The 22,889-nt window shown below is 48.2% G+C and overlaps 1 protein-coding gene across 2 annotated transcripts in view; it reads left to right on the top strand.

Annotated features, from left to right (window-relative positions):
• Positions 1-18,183, top strand: part of ECSCR (endothelial cell surface expressed chemotaxis and apoptosis regulator) — a 44,882-nt gene extending 26,699 nt beyond the window's left edge. The window contains exons 6-11 of one of the 2 annotated variants that reach the window (XM_043490872.1): positions 2,778-2,897; positions 7,135-7,248; positions 7,645-7,743; positions 12,335-12,371; positions 14,836-14,903; positions 15,838-18,183. In XM_043490872.1, coding sequence (XP_043346807.1) covers positions 2,778-2,897; positions 7,135-7,248; positions 7,645-7,743; positions 12,335-12,371; positions 14,836-14,903; positions 15,838-15,860 — 461 coding nt within the window. In that variant the 3' untranslated portion in view covers positions 15,861-18,183. Of the gene's footprint in view, positions 1-2,777; positions 2,898-7,134; positions 7,249-7,644; positions 7,744-12,334; positions 12,372-14,835; positions 14,930-15,837 lie in introns of both variants that reach the window. The other variant, XM_038413568.2, reaches the window with a different exon arrangement.
• Positions 18,184-22,889: the final 4,706 nt, after the last annotated feature.

The following is a 22,889-nucleotide window of genomic DNA, read 5'->3' as shown; positions in this document are numbered from 1 at the left end:
CTAAACACTCTCAAACTGAGAAAGTTTTACTTCAGATTTAGAGCCATTGTGGGCTTTTCAAAGGCACCTACGTAACTTAGGAGCATTGAGGATCAATACAACGTGTCCCTAAGTCACTGAGGACTGGTCTAAGCTCAGAAGCTGCATCAACAAAATTCTGTTCAGTGGATGCAGGTGAGTGTCTGCTCAGCTGTGCATCTGCTCTCCTGTCTGTCTCCTACCAAAATAACCATTATTGCGAAATAGCCATTCCCCTTTTCCGTGGTCAGTATCCTGACCTATGGGACTGAAACATGGCCCCTCACCATCATCACCATTCAGAGGAAGCATCTCCAAATGATCAAAAACATGAAATGGTTCAAAGTCAAATTGGATGAAGAGATCTGACCCCTAACTAAATAGGTCCCACTCTTTCAAACGGTCTCCCAACGCAATCGAATCTGCTATGGTCATTTGCGTCAAATGCCTCCCTGCAAGAATCATCTTTGACCCAATGAAAGCAGGATGGAAAAGACCCTGTCATAAATATAAAGGGAAGGGTAAACACCTTTAAAATCCCTCCTGGCCAGAGGAAAAATCCTTTCACCTGTAAAGGGTTAAGAAGCTAGGATAACCTCGCTGGCACCTGACCACAATGACCAATGAGGAGACAAGATACTTTCAAAGCTGGAGGGAGGGAGAAACAGAGGGTCTGTCTGTATGCGGGGACAGAACAGGAATGGAGTCTTAGAACTTAGTAAGTAATCTAGCTAGATCTGCGTTAGATTATGATTTCTTTAAATGGGTGAGAAATTAGACTGTGCTGAATAGAATGAATATTCTTGTCTTTGTGTCTTTCTTGTAACTTAAGGTTTTGCCTAGAGTGATTCTCTATTTTTTTAATCTAATTACCCTGTAAGGTATTTATCATCCTGTTTTTACAGAGGTGATTCTTTTTACCTTTTCTTATATTAAAATTCTTCTTGTACGAAATTGAATGCTTTTTTCATTGTTCTTAAGATCCAAGGGTTTGGGTCTGTGGTCACCTATGCAAATCGGTGAGGATTTTTATCAAGCCTTCCCCAGGCAGGGGGGTGCAAGGTTTTGGTGAGGATTTTGGGGGGAAAGACGTTTCCAAACAACGTTTTCCCAGTAAACCCGGACATTTGGTGGTGGCAGTGGAAGTCCAAGGGCAAAGGATGAAATAGTTTGTACCTTGGGGAAGTTTTAACCTAAACTGGTAAAAGTAAGCTTAGGAGGTTTTCATGCAGGTCCCCACATCTGTACCCTAGAGTTCAGAGTGGGGAAGGAACGTTGACAGACCCTTTAGAAGACCTAAAATGCGATTGGTGGATGTCGTCAGCAGCCACCTGTCTCTCACAGGCATCCTGCTCCATGATGTGCCAGATTTGGTTAAGGACAGAACTATGGATGCCATAACATGTATGGGGGCTGCTGTGCTGTCCAAGACAGCATGACAACTAACTAACTAGCTTTTTGGATCAGCGCAAGCCCTCTATTGGCAGAGTTACATCAACAGCTAGTGGCAGTGCGGATATCCACTGCTACATATAGCTATGTCAATAAAAGAAGTCCTCCCATTGCAATTCCATACTGTGCAACTCCTTTAGGTAGTGACCTGGCTGATAACCATTTTCAACTCTGCTGCTCAGGGGTCAGAAACTCACCTGAGGACAGATTCATAAAGGGGTTTTGATACCTTAAGATGCAGATTGCTGTCTAATGGGATTTTCAAAAGCGCTTAAGTGGATACCTTTGTAACGCTGGCCACTGGCTTTTACATGGCCACCATATACTTCACAGCCATACCTGTGGCACCAGCAAGCACGGTGAAGCATAGGCCAGAAAGGAGTTCAGCGAGCCACTTAGATTGTGGGGATCCCCAGGATCCTCTGGGCCACTCCTTCTAAAAGAAGAGTTCCAATTTTCAAAAACCTGCTGCAAGCTTTCTTGTCATCTAATGCATGGAGGGAGAGGGGAATTCAGAATGGCTCCTATTTATCAATTCATGCCTATTCAGCAAAATACTTGCACATGTGCTTAAAGTTAAGTATGTGCTTAAATGCTTTGCTGAATTGGAGCCTAAAGAAGAAATACCTTAAAGCTGTTTTCCCTGCATTTCTTTCCCACCTGAAAGCTATGCGGATTCTCAGCAACAAAACCCTGTGAAGCCATGTGATGCTGCTTCAACTTTCCTTGCAGGGATTTGTGCACAGCTTTATTTTTCTGCCTCATTCTGCACAGGGTTCATGCCCCAAAGTTTCGCTTAGAGTGTCTTGTTCAAGTGGAACCTCCAAAACTCAAAGCAAACTGCAAAGGTAAATTTCTGTAGCTGCTCTTGAGCCATCCAAGCATAAGGAAGTGAAACACATATGCAAGCATGTGTCGGAAAGCAAACAATTGTGTGTGGGGGGGTGATGGGTATTTCTAAGCCAGGACAAACGTCTTTATTTTAAAAATTCAGAAAAAGGAAAGGGTGCAATACGAGATGGAACTCCTTCCATCTAGCCCGAAGAGTTGTGTTTGCCTCAGCACACGTGAGCAATAAGATTTCTGGCTACTGGTAAAGTCACGGTACTGCAGGCATTCTGTTCCCTCAAGCAGAACTAGAAGCAGTTGCCTTGGCTGTTCAACTCTATGCTCTTTTTAACAGATTACCCATAACTCCCAGGAGGCCTGAGGACTTCCTGTGAAGGGCACTGCCTTTAGCTGAGCTGTTTCTAAATGAACATGGGTGATGAGAGCTAATTAAAAATAACCCTACATTTATTCCACAGCTTCAAATGTGTTGACTTTAATTACACCAACTTCCAGGCCCTCAAAGCAGACAACAAAAGGCCATCTGTCTGGCCCAGCTGAGGGAAAATCAAAATCGGCATCAACATCAGCTGCAGTTGGTAAGTGCCTGCTGTGTTCCTAGCACGCTACGGTACACTTAATTGTAATGACACTGAGACTTTGCACACACCGGCTATGTCTACACTGCAGGTGAAGGGTGATTGTAGCACAGGTTGGCATATCGGTGCTAGCTTTAATCTAGCTAGCAGGATAACACCAGAAAGATGCACGCTAATTGCTACACTGACATATCTACACTGCACTACATGCCAAGTGTGCTACAATCTCACCATCACTTGCAGTGTAGACATACAAAGAGAGTTAGATTTACAACCCATGCTCCTGTCAGTGAGTGCTTCCTTATACAAGTGATGCCAGGAAGACGGTGTAAGTAAAGGCCAGATTGTTGCATACCTAGCACCCAGTGTGTTGAGCCCTTTGGAATAGCAGGCTCTAAGTGCTCACCAACAGGAGTATGAGCCATGCAGTAGGCTCATATATTGTGTAGGAACTTCTCAAACTCTTCATGAAGTTTCACACAACTTTTCCCTGTGTGGCTGTTCGGTTAGGCAGAAGAGTTATAGAATCAAAGAGCCATAGGATTAGAAGGGACTGCAAGCGTCATCTAGACTAACCCCCTGCCAAGATGCAGGATTTGTTATGTCTAAACCATCCAAGAAAGATGGCTATCCAGCCTCCTTTTGAAAACCTCCAGTGAAAGAGCTTCCATGACCTCCCTAGGCAGTCTGTTCCATTGTCCTACTGTTCTTACTGTTAGGAAGTTTTTCCTGAGATTTAATCTAAATCTGCTGTGCTGTAGTTTGAACCCCTTGCCTCTTGTCCTGCCCTCTGTGGTAAGAGAGCTACGACTTTTCTCCATCTTTTTTATGGCAGCCTTTCAAATATTTGAAGACCACTATAATGTTCCCCCTTATTTTCCTCTTTTCCAAATGAAACATACCCTGTTCCTTCAGCCTTTGCTCATATGGTTTGTATTCCATCCCTCTGATCATCTCCCTTGCCTCTGGATCCTTTCCAGTTTGGCTATATCCTTTCTATACACTAGTGACCAAAATTGGACACAGTATTCCAGCCAGGGCCTAACCAGCACCGAGTATAGCACTGAGTCTTTAGTTTAACATCTCGGCCAGTATCGCTGATGATTGCACAGGTAAGCTAATGAGTGCCATAGATGGTTTATTGGCAAGCTATCTGATTTTTGGGGGGAAGGGATGAGGAAGAGACAGTGCTTAGTTTGCAACAAAAGAGTTACGGAGGCTGAAGCAATTTTTTTACTTTCATAAAAAAAGCAGGAAACCCTGGAGTGCCGGGGCTATGAACTGCCAAGCTAGAGGTGCCGGGACTATGAACTGCCAAGCCTAGAGGTGCCAAGGCTCAGCCCAAGCAAGCCCTGGCACAAATTATGCACTGGGAAGAAAGTTTGTGGTTAAATTCAGTTTGAAAAAAAATCATCTGAAAGAATGCAGTAACAACTGCAGAGTTTTTTCCAGCTTGCAGTGTTATCTTGTGAGCGGACTTTTGTGGGAGGTTTCAGTGAAAGCGACAGTTTCCCCAAGGAACTTTAAAAAACAAAGGGCAGCCCTATAGTTGACTCCCCTGTGCTGACATGCATTGTCTGGTGCATCTTCAGACCACATTCTCCCACACTGCTGCGTTCAAGATCTGCACTAATTTGTTCACAACCTTGGCATTCAGCATGGCAGGGTGGGGACCGTGGCACTGCAAAGGCTCAGGAAGCTCTTTGGGGTGGAGGGTGATGGCTGCTGGCCAGCCGAGGGGTGGAATTTTCAAAAGCGCCTCAATTGACTTATGATCCCCGGACTCCTGAAAGATCAGTGGAACTTGTGCTCTTAGTCACAAACACTTATGAAAATATGCGCCGCCCCCTCCCCCCGGCCTTTTGTTGGTGAGCTGGCACACAGCCAGCATTAAAATTGAGCCTTCTGATCAGTCAGTAGCACAAATATCCTTGGCAAACGGCTTAAGTAAGTTTTTGATTAGTCACAGGGGAATTTTGAATTCCCTGTTTCCCCATGGTTTCTATCTAACTTCAAAGCATGGAATAGGGGGTGGAGATGGAGTACAACCACAGTAGTGGTTTCGTTTTGTTTGGTGGGGAAGGTGTTAAGCCTAAAAACAAAGCCCTTTTTCACTGGATGCCACCTTGGTTAGGGAAAACCAGCGTTTACTTCCATCTTGATCTACAATTCTTTTAATCGCTACAAACTGTCCATTGACAAGTCTTGTGTCTTGTGTTTTCCTCATCCAGATCCAGAGTCCAGGGGAATTGGGAGCACAGGCTGTGTCCCTTTATTTAACAACTTTTAATTTAAACAAGAATTCATTGCGATTGAACTAGTTGGTTTACGGGGTCAAGTGCTCTAAATGTAGTCCAACCTTGGAGTTCTGCTGTCCATAACATCTGGAATAAACAGGGGTATTATCCCACCAGTCAGTATAGACCAGATGACAAAATCCAACCAATGCACCCTGACTGGACTGTGTCTGAATGTGAAAAGAATGACCTCACTTTGAGAGTAAAATGCCCCCTGTAATGTCTTGGAAAGACCCTTGCCATGCTTCTGACATAGGCCCTAATCCTGCAGTCCCTTCTGAGCAAGATTCCTGTAGACTTCAGGGAGAGTTCTCCCGGAGTAAAGGCTCGATCCAACCCTGAGGTCAGTGGAAAGACTCCAATTAAGTTCAGTGGGAGTTGGATTGAGCTCTAAATCCTGAGTTCGGGCTTTGAACCCAAGACTGTGGAACAACCAAAGTCCACCCCTGCCCTCTCAAGGCTCCATTCCAGATTTTACACAAGACCCAGTGCATGTGTAAATTAGTTCTATCTATGTAGATGTTTGTGCTCACTAAAGCTAATAGTTCTTTAGGGTATCACAGAGCCTGGTATTTAATTTGAATCCTGCTTTATGTAAAAGCTCAGTGCAACTTGAACTATGGAGTTGCTACTGATATTTCCATCATTCCAGGCTTTTGGTGTGGGATCTAACATTTCCCAAATACTAAGTACCCAAGCCAGGCTCAGCAAGCAGAGTAGCAAAGAAAGTCCTATAAGACAGTTGTCTAGTGACCATGGATAAATTAGAAGATGCAGCATTTCAGCACAAGGCAAACAACTTGATGACTAATAGAACCATTGTACAGCAACATCTGCAGTCTGGATAATCCCACTACCAGTTATGTTTCTCCAGCACAATTCTACTCTGGGAGGCAGCTGTTGAAGGCTGCTTGAAAATTTCAGTCAAAAAGAAGGCGTGTTTTTGGGTTTGGGGTTTTTTTGGGGGTGCGGGGGAACACGTTGTTGGGAAATATGTTTTGTCTACATTGAAATTTTCCATGGGTAAATGTCAGTCAGTGTTAAAAATTTCCCTTTTCAAAGTGACATTTTGAACCAAAACATTTCCATTCAAATTGACATTTTATTTCAACTAAAAATTCAACATTTTTTATTTCAACACTTCCAAATGGAAGTTTTTCAGAACTTTTCATTCCGTGAACATTTTTGATACTTCACTTTTTTTGTCTTGATTTGGACAAAAACAAATGTTTAAATATTGGAATGTTCCACTGGACAAAAATTCCATTTTCTGACTAGCTCCTTTGGTTTCCACTTGTTAAATCTGTTTGTGCTCCAGTGTAGAAGCCCAAAGACAGAGTTACAACCCTTTGCACCGCATATCCTGGATTGGTGCTATTACATCACTGTGTCTCTGCCTCTGCTTATGGCAATGGCTTTGAGAGCTAACCAGTGTGTCTGGTAGTTCCTATATGCTCTCTGGAAAACCTGAAAACACCATAGAAGTTTCCCTTCCTTGGGATGAACTGTTCAGGCATGAAGGGCAGTTGGTTGAGCTAGGCAGAAAAGCTGGTTCTCTGAGAGGAATGCTGGTCTTGTGGCTAAAGCACACCAATGGAAATCGGGAAGTGTGGGCTTTATACTTGGCTCTTGCTCCAGACGTGTCATGCCGCAAATCCCTCAGCCTCTCTGTGCCGGCTGTAAATGGTAGGTTGTGAGCATTCACTCATTCATGCAGATCTTTTGATGAAAAGGGGCACAGAATTGCAAAATACAGTCCTGCTCTCATTGAGGCTAATGGGAATTTTGCATTGACTTCACTCGGAGCAGCTCAGTCTCTCTTTGCAGTAAGCCTAAATGCTCTTTGGGAGAATGGAGGCACCTTGCCAATGTGGCCTTGGAATTGCATTCTCCCTGGATTCTGAGTAGAAAGTCTTTAAGTAAAACTACCTTTTCCACAGGCACTTCGAAACAAGTGACCTTTACAACCATCGCCTCTGACTGGAGCACAGGACCTTCCCTCCCAGACCCTGCTCCAACGGAGGAGAAATCAGCCCTGACGATGGCAGCATTTGGTAAGGGCCTGTCTTTTGGTGACGTGAAGGCAAAGCTTGGTGATGCAGTTGGTTTCAACCCTGGTAGGATTATACCAGGAATAAACTCAGCCTTTTGGGTTAAAGATTCATTGGAAGTCAAGATGTATTGTCATTTGAGGAAAATACCAGCTAAGACAAAAGAGCAAGAGGTTTCTCATTCTAGGGAATATCACTTCTCTGGTCAGTACATTTTGACTTTTGACATTTTCATTACAACAGAAATAAAAATCTGCTTAATGTTTTTCCTTAAGGATGCAATTCAAATCCCATAGAAGTCAACAGGGCTAACTCATTGACTTCAGTAGGAGTTAGACTGGGCCCCAAACAGACCCGTTGCATTATCATTGACTAATTATTCTTTTCTCCACTGCTCAGGTGTCATCAGCTTCATAGTCATTCTGGTAGTTGTTGTTATCGTCCTGGCCAGCGTGGTCAGTCTGAGATTCAAGTGTAACCGTTCCAAAGATGCAGAAGGTATTTGCATATGCTTGTGTGGTTACAGTCATTCCAGCAGTTCTATAGGGTGGTTGTATCCAGAGCAAAATAGCATTTCTGGTCCAGATCCCTGTTTTCAGTCACAGATGGGCTTCAGAACTGGGCCGATGTAATTTTGGTATAAAAAGTCTTTGTAGGCCAAAACTGTCCGTGTTTGGTCTCATCCTGGAATTATTCCTTTCCCTCTTCCGCTTTAGTTCTTCCCCACTAATTAGCAAAAAAAAATTGATCTGGTCACTTTGAGTAGAGGGGGAGGGGAATGAGCTTAAGATGCTTTTATTAAAAATGGCTTTGTTTTTTAAAATCAAACGTAGTGCAGTGGAGAGGAGTCATTTTTGCCTATGTAAATAAAACAACCCAGTGTGAACGTATATTGAAAAACCAAGTCCTACCCTACATATACAAGGGACAGAGGTAAGTCTGGAGTTGCCTCAATGCAATTTGAAGATTTTGCTGGGTTTAAACCTCTTGCTCCATGTTGCATTAGCACAGATTTTTGCACTGAATTTGTAGAGCCTCAACAAAGAAAAGCGATCTTGCAAGCTGCCATCAAGAAGCCTGCCCCCATCGCCAGGCCAGTGGAACAGGATGCTGTGATCGAGAAGGTACCTGCTGCCTTGGGGAACATCACCCAGGTCCTCGCCAGCAGGAGGCCTGTTTCACCCTCTCATGTCGCCAAGCAAATCTCCATACTGAGACGACTCAGTGATACCTTGCCACCTGTCCAGCACGTCCCAGTTCGCAGAAGGATCAGCGCCCCACTGCGCATAGCTGCTCGGGATCCTGTAGCCAGAAGAGCCAGCACCACCCCTCAGACTGCCCTGCAAACTCCAACCGCTGGAGGAGCCAGAGCCACACCTCAGACCGCCCTATGAGCTCCAGCAGCCAGAGGAGCCAGTGCCAAGCTTCAGACCACCCTGCAAGCTCCAGCCACTGGAGGAGCCAGCACCATGCCCTAGATCGCCCTACAAACTCCAGTCATTACTGGAGGAACCAGCCCCGCAGCCACAGCAAAGCACCGGGCCTTCATCGCCAGACGTGGCCCCCCAAGTCCATTCTGCGGGACACGGCCTATGGGAGATCTCACGCTCCAGCAGCAACTGCCCAGACAGCAGCCACCCCTAGAAGGACCAACGGTGTCCCAGCAACCCCTGAGCCAGACCGCGTCTCTTCAACCGTCAGCATCCTGCCAGAGATCCCGCCCCAGTACCCAACCAATGGGAATCCTGAGCCACGAGATAGACAGCAGGCTGACCACACAGGCTTTGAGCCTGCACCAGACGAGGTCGAGGACCATGAGGGCCAGCAGCCAATGATGAGGGCTGTCACTCCGTGGCAGACTGCCTGGACCGAGGAGCTAGAAGTGGCAGCTTCCTTTGACAACTTCGACCTCCTTGTAGATAGGCTCACCTGAGAACTGTCTGCGGAAATCGCTCCCGGGAGAAGTTCAAACTAGGAGAACGCCCCGCCTGCCCACAGAATGCCTGCTCCAAACCACACCACCACCAACCGGGGAGCCAGAAGTAGAGACGCCAGTCGCCACTACGATCCATTAGCGGCTTCAAGGATCCAAAAGCTGTACCGGGCAAACCCTCTCCATGAGGGAGATCCTAGACAGGCCCTTGCCCTATTGCACGATCCCATCTGAGCGTCTCTACAGCTACTTCAAGGATGTATTTGACCGCATAGCCCAGAATGACACGCAGCACCCAGAGTGCCTCCGCCCTCTGTCCCATGTCGACGAAGCAGGTGTCCTGGAAACTGACTATACGCCCAAGGAAGTGATGGCCAGACTCTCAAAAACAAAAAACACCACTCCTGGGAAAGATGGCATCCCCTACAGCCTCCTGAAAAAGCCAGATCCCGGCTGCCTGGTCCTTGCCACGCTCTTCAACCAGTGCAAGTGATTCTGCCTGACTCCCAGCTCCTGGGTGAAGGCCATGATGGTACTGGTGTACAAGAAGGGTGAGAGGGATGACCCCAGCAACTGGAGGCCTATCTCCTTCTGCTCCACAATGTACAAGTTCTATGCCAGCTGCCTGGCCGCCAGGACCACGGAGTGGTCGGTGAGTGGGGGAGCCATCAGCTCCATCCAGAAAGGCTTCATGTCCATATGAACACAACTTTGTCCTCCAAACCACCATCGAAATGGCCAGAAGGGTGCGGAGGCAGTGCACGGTAGCATGGCTCGACCTGGCTAACGACTTTGGGTCCATGCCCCACCACCACATCTTTGCCACGCTCCAGGAGTTTGGGATGCCAGAGAACTTCCTTCGTGTGATCTGAGAGGTGTAACTGTACGAGGGATGCAGCACCACCATTCACTCGGTCAAAGGGGAGACTGCCGAGATCCCATTCTGGAGTGGAGTTAAGCAGGGTTGTCCCCTCAGCCCCATCATCTTTCACCTCGCCATGGAGCCGTTGCTGTGAGCGATCTCTAATGGCACAGATGGCTTCAACATCCACAGTGAGAGGGTGAGCATCCTGGCTTACACGGATGACCTGGTCCTGACCACGGACAACCCAGAGAACCTCCAACATATGCTAGATGCCACTAGTCGAGCTGCCAATTGGATGGGGCTCTGCTTCAATGCAAAGAAGTGCGCAACTCTCCACATCGATGGCAGCAAAAGGGACTAGGTGTAGACAACAGGGTTCCAGATCCAGGGCGAGCTCATCATTCCCCTGGCAGAGGGGCAGGCATACCAGCACCTCAGCATGCCAATGGGTTTCCGTGTCCAGCAGACACCCAAGGACACCATCCAGGAGATCTTGCAGGATGCTGCCAAGATCAACGCCTCCCTGCTAGCACCGTAGCAGAAGATAAACGCCCTGAACACTTTCCTGATCCCTTGCATCTCATTTGTCCTAAGGGGATCCACCGTGGCGAAGGTACCCGTCAACAAGGCAGACAAGATCGTCCAGCAGCTGGTGAAGAAGTGGCTATTCCTTCCCCAGAGAGCCAGCAACGAGCCGGTCTACATTACCCACAGGCATGGTGGTGCTAATGTCCCTCGCATGGGCGACCTGTGTGACATCGCAGTGATCACCCACGCCTTCCGATGTGTCCCGACGCCATGGTAAGGAACATCGCAGCAAACGCCCTCCATGACGCAACAAAGAAGCAGATCGGCAGAGCCCCCTCCAACCAAGACACCACCATCTTCCTGAGCAATTCCCTGGATGGCGAATGCGGACGGGACGGGCGCGACACCGCTTCACTGTGGTCCCGTGGCTCGCAATGCCACGCGTCGCCTGGGGAAGTGCATCGGCTGCCGCTGGGAGTGGTGCGAGGAGTGCCATCCACCACTGGAACCGAGACAAGCGTTGCAGGAAGTGCAGCTACTCCAACGAGACCCTGCCCCATGTCCTATGCAGCTGCAAGCCCCACTCCAGAGCCTGGCAGCTGCGCCACAACACCATCCAGAACCGCCTGGTGAAAGCCATCGCACCGCGCCTGGGGGAGGTTGCCGTGAACTGCGCCATCCCCGGTACTGACAGCCAGTTGCGACCTGATGTGGTAGTCACCGATGAGGCCCAGAAGAAGATCATCCTCGTCAACATCATGGTCTCCTTTGAGAACAGGACCCCGGCCTTCCGCGAAACCCGAGCTCGTAAGCTGGAAAAATATGCCCTCCTGGCTGACACCCTGAGAGCGAAGGGCTACGAGGTGCAGATGGATGCCCTGATCGTTGGAGCCCTGGGCACTTGGGACCCCTGCAACAAGCATGCGCTGCGGACCTGTGGGATCGGTCTACTCTACACACGGCTCATGCGGCGCCTCATGGTCTCGGACATCATCCGATGGTCCAGGGACATCTACATCGAACACATCACCGGCCACCGACAGTACCAGGAGGTGTGAGCCAGTACGACTTCATGCATCAACTATGGGAAAGGGACTGAGAGACTTTTTCCATTGGACCATATGAACTGGAACCATAAACTCACTGAACATTAAATCCCACCAAATGAGGGTAAATCCATCCTCATCATCGTATCCACTCATTATACTCCACACCTGAACATAACCATTATATGTACAACATACCCCCATATCTCAATGTCTGTACTTTGATCCGTTAAACTTTTACCCCCAATCGGGGAGATTGCAGATTATGTATTCCTTACGCCACCCGTTCCTAAACCGAATTTCACACCCCTTGGTAATCTGTACTTTATTCCCTGATAACCAGAAACTTCTATGCTTAAACTCTGTACCATTTTCTTTTTACTTCAACATCGTCTTAATAAGATTTCCTGGTGAAACCTATATTCCAGCTCAAGCACTGTCCACTAGGGGGCAAAGCAGCTCAACCAACAGGACACTCTATCTTAGCCAAAAGGCTGAAAAGAAACAAGCAAGGCAAACATCAGCACTCTATTCAGCTCACTCAGCTTTATACAGTTTTCTCTAACCAGGGCTGAAATGCCTGGCCGAGGCTTTGCATTCCACTGATGGCCATTTACGACACTAACAGGGTCATTCTGAATAACTCTCACTTTGCTCATTGATAGATTTTATTTTTTTTTCACCCAGCACCAACTTTTTTTTTTTCCCCCACAACAGATAAACAGAAACCGGGGAGCTCCGTGGTATCGGAAAGGTAAGGCTGCTCGGCGATCACGGCTTTCTTCACGGCCCACTATGAAGGATCAGGGATTATTATCATTTATTCGTATTGCCATAGCACCTGCAAGCTCTAAGCATGGACTAGGACCGATCTCTTTTTTTTCAAAACTCACTCTAGCAAGGGAGGGGAAATGTTTAATGCATTTGGGGTGCAGGGGGATATTATGATATTTCTTTGGGACAGGTGAAAAGTGACACTGAGCCTGATCCTGCCCCCAATGGAGTTAGTGGAAAAACTGGATCTCGAGCCACGTATATGGGTACTGAATTTCTGAGATGCATTGAGGCCAGTGGGGGACACTGCACCTTCAGGAAATCAGCCTACTTATATTTAGGTACCTAACTCTGTACTTAGATGCCTAAGTTTTAGGCCCCCAGATTTGAAAGTACCTTCACTGAGACAGGAATGGTCCTAAAGATTAAGTTTATATGACACGCCCCATTACCACAGCATCTGAGCATCTCACACTCTTTTTAAGGTATTTACTCCCAAATTACAAATGAGGGACTGAGAGGCTAAGAGTCTTGCCCAAGGTCACTCAGAAAGTCTGTGGCAGAGAATTAACTCAGGTCTCCCCAGTCATAGGGCTAGTGCCCGAGCCACTGGACCACCCTTCTCTAAACTGTCTGACAATCCAATATGAATCGACAGAGTAAAGGTAAAGGATGCCTCTGCCTGACTCACTTTTTTCACGCTCCTCCACAACACGAACTATAGTAATACCCCTGAAGGCTGCTGCTACTTTAAAACAATATGTTCCTGGAGCTTCTTTGTACAACACAATCAGTACCTAATGCAGGAGTCGGCAACCTTTCAGAAGTGGTGTGCTAAATCTTCATTTATTCACTCTAATTTAAGGTTTCGCGTGCCAGTAATACATTTTAACGTTTTTAGAAGATCTCTTTCTATAAGTCCATAATATATAACTAAACTATTGTTGTATGTAAAGGAAATAAGGTTTTTAAAATGTTTAAGAAAGTTCATTTAAAATTAAATTAAAATGCAGAGCCCCCCCAGACCAGTGGCCAGGACCCGGGCAGTGTGAGTGCCATTGAAAATCAACTCATGTGCCGCCTTTGGCACACATGCCATAGTTGCCTACCCCGACCTAGTGATTGCCAAAGCCCTGGAGGCTGAACACCGCTGTGTAGCCCCAGAACAGACACAGCATGAACAACAGTCAGGGCAAGACTCCCCATGCCTAGCAATGTGTTCAACCATGATGTTGAAGGACCATGTAGTGAAAGGGTAATTCAGGCACTCTATCCATTGTATCCTTGGCCTCTTCATGGAGTCTGCCAACGATGGTGCTAATTGTGCTGATAGATTTGTTACACGAACATTTATCAACTTAGGAATTGGTCTGAAACCTCAACTTGTTTTCCCGAGACCACTGAGGAGACATCGGATGAGAAGAACTTTCATTTATACCACTAGAGATGAGTCAAAACCAAAACAGTGATTCCAAGTTCAGATAGAAATTTCACAGGACTGTGCTCTCTGTCTCTGATCCAGTTTGGATCCATTAATCCAGACGCCTCCTACCAGGGGTGAAAGTAAGTCTAGGGACTTACCAGTACAGGGCTGGGCTGGAGCCGGCTCTGGCCCCTGGAAGGGGCGGGGCCTCGGGTGGAAGGGGCGGGGCTAGGGAGGTCAGAGCCAGCCCCGGCCCACCCTGTACCAGCAAGTGTCTCCTTCCCCCTTCCTGGGATAACAGCGGCAGCCAGAGACTCTGGCAGTGGTTTAAAGGGCCCTGGGCGGTAGCGGCGGCCGAGCCCTGGGCCCTTTAAATCGTCCCCGGAGCCCTGCCACCGCTTCCCCAGGGCTCCAGCAGCAGGGCTCCGGGGATGGGGCTCCGGCCACCACTACCATGCCGAGCCCTTTAAATCAGTCCCTGGAGCCTGCCGCAGCCCTGGGGAAGCGGCGGCGGGGCTCCAGGGATGATTTAAAGGGCCCGGGGCTCAGCCGCCGCTACCGCAACAGCCCTTTAAATTGCCACCCCAGCCCCGCTGCCGCTATCCCAGGGCTCCGGAAGCAGGGCTCTGGCAGCAATTTAAAGGGCCAGGGGCTCCAGCCGCTGCTAGGAGCCACAGGCCCTTTAAATTGCACCTGGGGAAGCTAATCCACCCCAGTACAGTGCACCGGCTCTTGCCAGTATGCCATACGGGGGCATACCGGCTTACTTTCACCTCTGCCTCCTACCCATAACTATGGGGAGTGCCAGATCCAGATTTGAATTCTATAGCTTGGGCACCTTTCTTTGTGGATTGGAAATGAACCAGCAACCAAGGGGGGAAAGCTCTAGAAGCTAGTCCTGGTCCACTGAGCCATCCTTTTCCCAGCCTTTTCTGATTGTGATGAGAAACCTCTCCTCTTATGACAGTTGCTTTAATTTTCCAAAGACAGTAATTGGCCTGCACCTTCTCTTGTTTGGCAGTTGTTCTGCTGCTACAGTCAAGGACAGCATCACTCTGATCTCCATGAAGAACTTAAGCATGAACAACAGTACGAGTTACCCCTCTTCGGAAAAGGTTTCTCTTTCTAGCCTTGCATTTTAGAGAATTGCTTAGGATTTTCAAAAAGAAAAGGAGTACTTGTGGCACCTTAGAGACTAACAAATTTATTAGAGCATAAGCTTTCGTGAGCTACAGCTCACTTCATCGGATGAAGTGAGCTGTAGCTCACGAAAGCTTATGCTCTAATAAATTTGTTAGTCAAGTGAGCTGTAGCTCACGAAAGCTTATGCTCTAATAAATTTGTTAGTCTCTAAGGTGCCACAAGTACTCCTTTTCTTTTTGAGAATACAGACTAACACGGCTGCTACTCTGAAAGCTTAGGATTTTGTTTCTCTCCTTAGGGAGAAGATCCCTTTGCTTTCTTAATCCACCGGAAAGGTGGTAATAGACAGGTTCATGCAAACTTCCAGAGGTCTGAGTTGGTTCAGATGAATGTGGACGAATTTGGGTGCTTATCTAAAGCTTACCTGAACTACCTGAGTCCTATGAAGCCCCATTGGAATGTACTGTCTGTCTTTGTGGGTATAAGTGAGGATTACTTTGCCATCTAGTGGCCAGCTGATAACACACTGGGAAGGGACTACCAGTTTTGGCTAAAAAAGCTCTTCTTCAGCTGGAGTAGAGATTTGTGTTTGAGAGACAAGAACCACTGTTCTCCCAGCTCCCACTGTGGGTATGATGTGTTGTGATTGGTGTTTGCAGTACACTGTTTCATTAACATTATATATGCCCCCCCGCAACAGCCTGACCATCACTTCCCTAGGGCTTACTATTTGACACCTAGTCTAGCATTTGGGATTGTTGGAGGGATGGACAGAGTTCCCAAGTGGCTCTCCAAGGGTTAGTCCCTGGGGATACTTTGCTTGTTTTCTTTTGCCTGCCAAGAAAGCCTGCTGATGCATCATGTTTTGGTTCTTTTGTAGGTGTTATGAAGACAGTGACATGACGGGAGCCATGAGGAAACACTACTAGCCAATCAGCACTGACTTTCTATTTTGGCAGGGGGCGGCATTTCCTTTACAAGTTATTACATCCTTTCCAATCAATATATGTACTCTAAAATCAAGCACAGTAACCCCATGTGGGTTATAAGAGTTTTCTCCAGCCAGAGCCAGCCTCTCTCAATGTTTCATGTTCTAACTATATTTCTGATAGGCACACAAACTTGCAGTGTGTTCTAGCAGTTCTTTGGGGGAGGAGAGCCAAACAACCTACAACTTCACCAATGACACAGACCGCTCCCTTAATGATCCTTTGGCATCCATGCCAGACAATCATTGGCTTGCCCCACAGCTGATCACAAATGTCCCAGTTCAGCTTTGCACTGAAAGGCATGATCCAAAGCCCACTGAAACAAACAGAAAGACTCCCATTAACTTCAGCAGGCGTAGATCAGGCCTGAAGTCAATGGGACTTCAGCAAATGCTTAAGTGCTTTGCTAAATTGAGGCATAATTGCTAAAAGTCCGTCTCCATGCCTCAGTTTTTCTATCTAAAGCAGGAATGATATTTACCTACCTCCCAAGGGTGTTGTGAGGCTACATCAATTAATGCCTGGAAAGCAGTTGGAGATCCATGAATGAAAGCTGCTGTCAATGTGCAAAGTACTTTTATTATAATTACTATGAATTAAACTTCAACCAGTCAGATCAGGATGTTCCTATGTCTACAGTATGCTCCCTGCAGGGAATAGCCATAACCCTTCCTTGATGGCAAATGTTGTCTTTGAGTATATGATGCTTCCAACAGGTCTGTGCTCTGATCCCTTTTGAATGGGGAGAGCAACATCTCTCAGATAAAAGGATTCAATAACTTGGAATAACGGAAGTAAAGTTACTTTAAGAGAATGCAGCCCTCTCTTTTCTGCTAGTCTTTGGTTCCTAACAGTTCCAACAAGCCACCATGCTTAAGTTTATATCTGCATTTAAAATGCTACAGTGGTGCAGCTGCAACTGCTCCACTGTAACACTTCAGTGTAGACAATATCTACAACAATGGAAGGGATTCCCCTGTCGCTGTAGTTAATCCACCTCCCTGAGAGGTGGTAGTAAGGTCAAGGGAAGAATCCTGTCAACCTAGCACTGGCTACAGCTCAACTAGTTTGCTCAGGGGTGTGGGTTTTTCCACACCCCTGAGCAACACAGCTGGGTCAACCTAACTTCAGGGTAGACCCAGCCCTCAGACAGAGAGACCTTGGCACATAATCACTATACACTGGTTGACCTGAACACCAGCCTGGGACAAACAATTAGCCACATGTAGTTACATTTTAGCCCTTTCTTCAGGGCTCTATTTATTCTTCAGCACACAAAAAGAAATGTGGAATAATGACACAACCAAGTCCTGTTTCTGACTGAGACTGGCCTCCAGTAGCAAACAGGTCTAATCTCCTCCAACCTGGGGGTCTGCTTGCTCCTCAGAGCCTTCTGCTGTAGCCACCAGAGAGGATACACTGAACTCTCTCCTGGGCCCTCATTGACATCCCTCAGCTGGGAATTAGACCCAATCATTAGCTGCTGTCCAGCTGGGTCAGCTGATCTGCAGCACCTGCCTGCTGGGCTTCCCTCCAGAACAGGGCCTGGTGTTCCCTGGCCCAAAAAGCAACACACCATACCCTTGTTACACTCTCTATACAACACTTAACAGGAAACATCAATGACATTCTCTGCCTAGGCATTTATATCGTGCTCATCACTGTGATGTTTGAGCACTGGTACCTCAGGTTTAATGCAGACATTTCTTTGCTAACATGTCCGTGACTAGACCACCTCCAGAGTTCTGAACTTTCAAAAGCAAAGTGATGCTGAGCCAGGGTAGTATGTAGATTGGAGGTCTCCAAGGAAGATGAAAAGTGCTGCTGGAAATTATATTGATGGCTGCTTCTTCCACCTGCAGTCAGTACTGAACACTGAGGTAGCATGCTGGAGGTGGTGTCCTTTGGGCAAGACATAGAACAGAGATCCTAGGACACTGTTTCATTAACATTCCTTTTGGTAATAGCACAGGTGATCTGTTCAACTTCCCAGCCTCCTGGTATGGTAGAATTACATTATGCCTACCTCCTACATTTTCCTCACTTTCAAAGGGATCTGGGGATGTTCTACAACCTAATCCACTGTGAACTGTTAAAGGTGATATGCAAAGAACTTTGTAAGTCAGACTTTTGCTCCTTTTTTTTTGGCTCCTGTGTGATGTATATGGAGAGTTGGATAGGGTTAATTTCAAAAATTCTGCTAGTTCACCTTTAATAACAGGAATTACTATTATTTACAAGAGGATCACACCCTTTGTTGCTTGTGTTAGCTAAGGCTGAGCTGTACATCCAGTGCCCTTGCAGTCTCCAATGTGATCTGAGGGATATAGAAGAGAGACAATAACAAAAGTATGTTTTGTCCTGGCATGTGTGTAGCCTTCCTGCTCCCTCCCTGGTCCCATTCCTGTTTGTTCCCTGGTTCCTGAACTCAGTGTTCCAATTCCTGGGGCGTGCTGCTACATCCCTGCCAATTGGACTGCAGTTAAATTTTGTTCAGACTGTTTTGACCTAATTGGTTCACAGTTGTTACATGTTTTGATTAACCATCCACCTGAGGGCCAGGTAACACATGATAATCCTCGAGGATAGCCCAGACTTCTGTGACTGGGTCCCTGGATAGCACACCAGCCTAGGCCAGATAAGGTTCCTGCAGCCATGACATCAAAAAGGTTCATGGGTGAGCACCACAGAACCTGCGACTACCCAGATGACTAATGCACCCCTGTCTCAGCCTAAGGTGCCTGAGGTAACCCCAGCAGAAATCCCCTTGAGGCCAGACAGCACCTCCACTCAACGTAGCCAGCAGAGAACTCTCAAAGGCCCTAGCTCAGCAAGGTGGCACGGTGTGGCTATGGGTTATAAAGAGAAAGGGGATAAGACAAAACCCACCTACCCCAGTGGAGTTGGGGCACTCCAAAGTTGGTTAAATGGATCCTCAAACATCACCCCTCTGCAATTGCCTCTGATTGGGCCTAAACACATTGGTTCCCTTCTGCAACCTTTGAAGAAGCAGGAACTAACCCCAGGAACAAGCACTGCACTCAACAATGAAATAATAAGCCCTCCAACAGCACCAGAGATGATTTGGGGAGTTTTCTGGAGGGCACGCACACAATTCCCCCAATCCCTGCAATAGTACAACCAGGAGCCAGGCACAGGCCTCAGGGCAAGTGTGCTCTTTCTAACCCCACCCCATGGCAGGCGATCAGCCCAGAGCCAGTCCGATGTCCTGCAGCCAATGCTCTGCCCTTGCTCTGGAGGGGCATTCCTCCCCTACAGAGGGGCAGCTGGCGGGCAGCAGGCTGTCAGAGTGGGATTTCCTCCCCATCCTCTAGGGCTAACTCCTCTTTCAGCCTACCCGCTCCTGGGGACAGAGCTGACCCTTCCTCGCTGCAGCCACTCTGCACCAGCACTAGGTCGTCAGAAAGGCGTTCTAGATCAGTACAGGGCCCACCCTGGGTTACAGCATCCAAGTCTCACTGCCTCTGTGCCCAGCTCCCTACACGTCTCCCTCCTTCCATCCGCCACGAGCTGCTCCTGTCAGCACAAGAGCATTGTGCCAGTTTCCCATACCCAGATATGGTGGTGCTTTCACCCTGGGCTAGCTGATTTGGCTGGGCTATAGACTAAAGCCTGAGTGAGACTTTCACTTGGGCTGGTCACCCATCCGCTTTGCAGCGAGGACGCAGGCTAAATCACTCCAGTCATGGGCGGCGGGTATAATAGGCCAGGGAAATCTAAGCCTTCGCTGGCACAGCTGCCGCCGACCCCTCGCTGAACACCTGGGCTGCGGTGGCCCTGCCTCTTCCCCGAGGTCCTCACTGCCTCCTGCTGCTGCCTGCTGGTTAGTTCTCCACTACACCACCACACTCCGTCCCTCCGGAAGTCCCCGCTGCTCGCCGTATCCCTCCTTCTCTTGGGAGGGGGAGTGCGGAGGGATGTGGCAAGCCAGCGGTGGACAAGCGGGGGCATCTGACGGGGAGTGAGGCAGCTCAGATGGGTGCTGGGGTCAGCCCAGTGCTGGAAGGGGGTGGTTCAGTGCAGTGGGGACTGGCAGCTTGGCCTGGTGCTCAGGGGGCCAGCAGCTTGGTCGGGAGAGCCTTCAGGAGAAGGGGGTTTGGCGGCTCGGCCTGACACTCGGCTCACCCAGACCAACGGCCCCGGTGCTCAGTGGGCCAGCGCCCATAACTCCAGTGTTGATAGTCCTCCAATGCCTTCTCACAATTCTCCCCAGTTGCTCAGGACAGGCAAGTTCTCCCACAATTCACTGGGACAGAATCACAGAGCCGCTCGTCTTCCTGCAGCACAAAGAACCAAGTGCTATGCCCCCAACAATTCTAACTACACATGCAGTGAGTGCAGCATGACTGAGGATGCATCGCAGTAGCTGGGGTATGGCTTGGCATCCCAGGTTGCTCACACAGGTGACCAGATCCAGATGCCAATCACTTGAGTTAAGTCTGCAGTGAAAACACACCTACCCTGGCTGAGATTCCCAAGGCCACCTAGGGGCTCTGGATCCCCACTTTCCATTTGATTGAAATGGGAATTTATCATCCAAATCCTTAGGTAGCTTTGAAAATCTCAGCCACTATATTTTGCAATGTAACATTCTAAAGCCCAAATTCCATGACTGATCACTGTACATTCCTCTCTGCCCAGCCTACGCTCATGACTCGCTCTATCAGCGTTAACTTGCTCCATAGCCTAAAGGAACAGACTTTTCAAAATGCCTTATTTAACATGTTGCACAACATGCAGATATTGACTTCCCTTGAGGTGACCATCAAGATGTACTGATCCTCAAAATAAACACTGATGGCAGGGAAAGAAAAATAAATCTCACTTTCACTGACAAAATTAATATAGGTATTCTTACATATACTCCATTGCACCAATCAATCAGGCACAATCATTTAGCCTGGTTTAATTTCATAGGGTGATTTAAGGATGTATTCTGGAGAATGCTGGATTGAAACATGCTGATGGCAATTATTGACCTGCAGCTCGGTTTTACAGAAGATAATAAAGCGTATGGAATAATAAATGCAATGTTTTCACAAGTAACTATTGATTGAGTTTCTAAATACATCCATTACTTTCATAATTTAAAAGTGTGTGAAAGGTGGACTACAAAGGATGTTTATTAAATAAGCTGCCAAACTCTTCTGTAAAATTACGGAAGGGAAAAACATATACTTTGGAGCTGATGGGAAAACAGAGCTTCTGTCCCACTGAAAATTCTGGCTGTCACAGTCTGATTTAGTCCCCCTCTCTGGACAGACACCAGTCTGTTGTGAGTGAACCCCAATGTCTGGATTCCACGTGCTCTTAAACTAACTGGGTCTGGGCAGAACAGGGTCATTATTCCTAGTTCTGAGTCTCTCAGGCACACTCCTGGGTGCAGACCCTGTGTTGCCACCCTTTGTTGGGGTGCAGACTCTGCTGCCCAGCTGCCTTAGACCCCCACCTCTGTAGGTCACCTTGAAAATGAAATGTGTAAAAATGTTTGCAATATTGAATAATATGAGGGTCAAATACCAAGAATTCTCCTTCTAGCCCCTAAACCAGGGGTGGGCAAACTACGGCCCGCGGGGTGTTTTAAGCCAGCCCATGAGCTCCCGCAGGGGAGCAGGGTCTGGACCTTGCCCCGCTCCAGCACTCTAGCCGGAGCACTGGGTCGGGGGCTGCACCACACAGGTTGGCCCTGCTCCAGCCAGGGCGCAGGGTCGGGGGCCGCACCACGCGTCTCCCGGAAGCTGCAGCATGGGCCCACTCCAGGTCCTATGTGCTCCAATGGCCCCCTCTGGTGCTCCGATGGCCCCCTCCGGCACTCCAATGGGAGCTGCTGCAGTGGTATCTGCAGATGGGGCAGCGTGCAGAGCTACCTGTCCGTGCCTCCGTGTAGGAGTTGGAGAAGGGACATGCCACTGCTTCCGGGAGATGCTTGAGGTAAGCGCTGCTCAGAACCTGCACCCCGAGCCTCTCCCCACACCCCAACCCCCTGCCCCAGCCCTGATCCCCCTGCCGCTCTCCAAACCCCTCGATCCCAGCCTGGAGCATCCTCCTACACCCCAAACCTCTCATCCCCAGCCCCACCCCAGGGCTTGCACCCCCAGCTGGAACCTGCACCCCTTCCCACACCCAGGCCCCAGCCCTGATCCCCCTCCTGCTCTTGGTCCCAGCCCAGAGCACCCTCCTACACTCCTAACGCCTCATCCCCAGCCCCACCCCCGAGCCCGCACCCCCAACCAGAGCCCTCATGCTCTCCCACACCCCAACCCCAATTTTGTGAATATTCATGGCCCGCCATACAATTTGTATTCCCTGATGTGGCCCTCAGGCCAAAAAGTTTGCCCACCCCTGCCCTAAACCATGTGCACATGTACCTCTGAAAACCTGTCCCTTCATACTAATTGTTCCTAGGGTCCTACTGCCCCTTCTCGATCTCTAAACTCATGGAAGACACAGTCTACAACAAATGAACTCACTTCCTATTCTCCAGCTCTGCCTTGGATCCCTTCCAGTCTGTCTCCTGACATCCCCACTTTACAGAAATTACTCTCAGTAGAGTCTCTAATGACTTCTTTCTGGCCAAACCTCAGGCCCTCTACTCTGTTTTCAGCCTCCCAATCTCTCTGCTGCTTTTGACATTGTCATTTATTCCCTCCTTGGCATCCTACCCTCACTGGGCTTTCAAGATACTGTCTTCTCCACCTACCTCTTTGACTTCTCTTTCAGCATCTTTTCAGCCTCCTACATACAGCCCTAATACAATTTGGTCATGTAACTAAGCAGTACAGTTGCTCCAAATAAAAGTGTGGAATGAGGCCACGCAGCTTATAAGGGAAGTTGGTCCCTGAGGGAGTCCGTCTGAGGAAGTGGTCAACAATAGAAACGAGTTTGAGAACCACAATATTGAATCATCCAGCCTGGAGGAACT

The sequence above is a fragment of the Dermochelys coriacea genome, chromosome 8 (genome assembly GCF_009764565.3).
Source record: "Dermochelys coriacea isolate rDerCor1 chromosome 8, rDerCor1.pri.v4, whole genome shotgun sequence".
Taxonomy (NCBI): Eukaryota; Metazoa; Chordata; order Testudines; family Dermochelyidae; genus Dermochelys; species Dermochelys coriacea.
The sequence above is the reverse complement of the archived record's forward strand: the minus strand, read 5'-3'. Positions and strand labels throughout refer to the sequence as shown.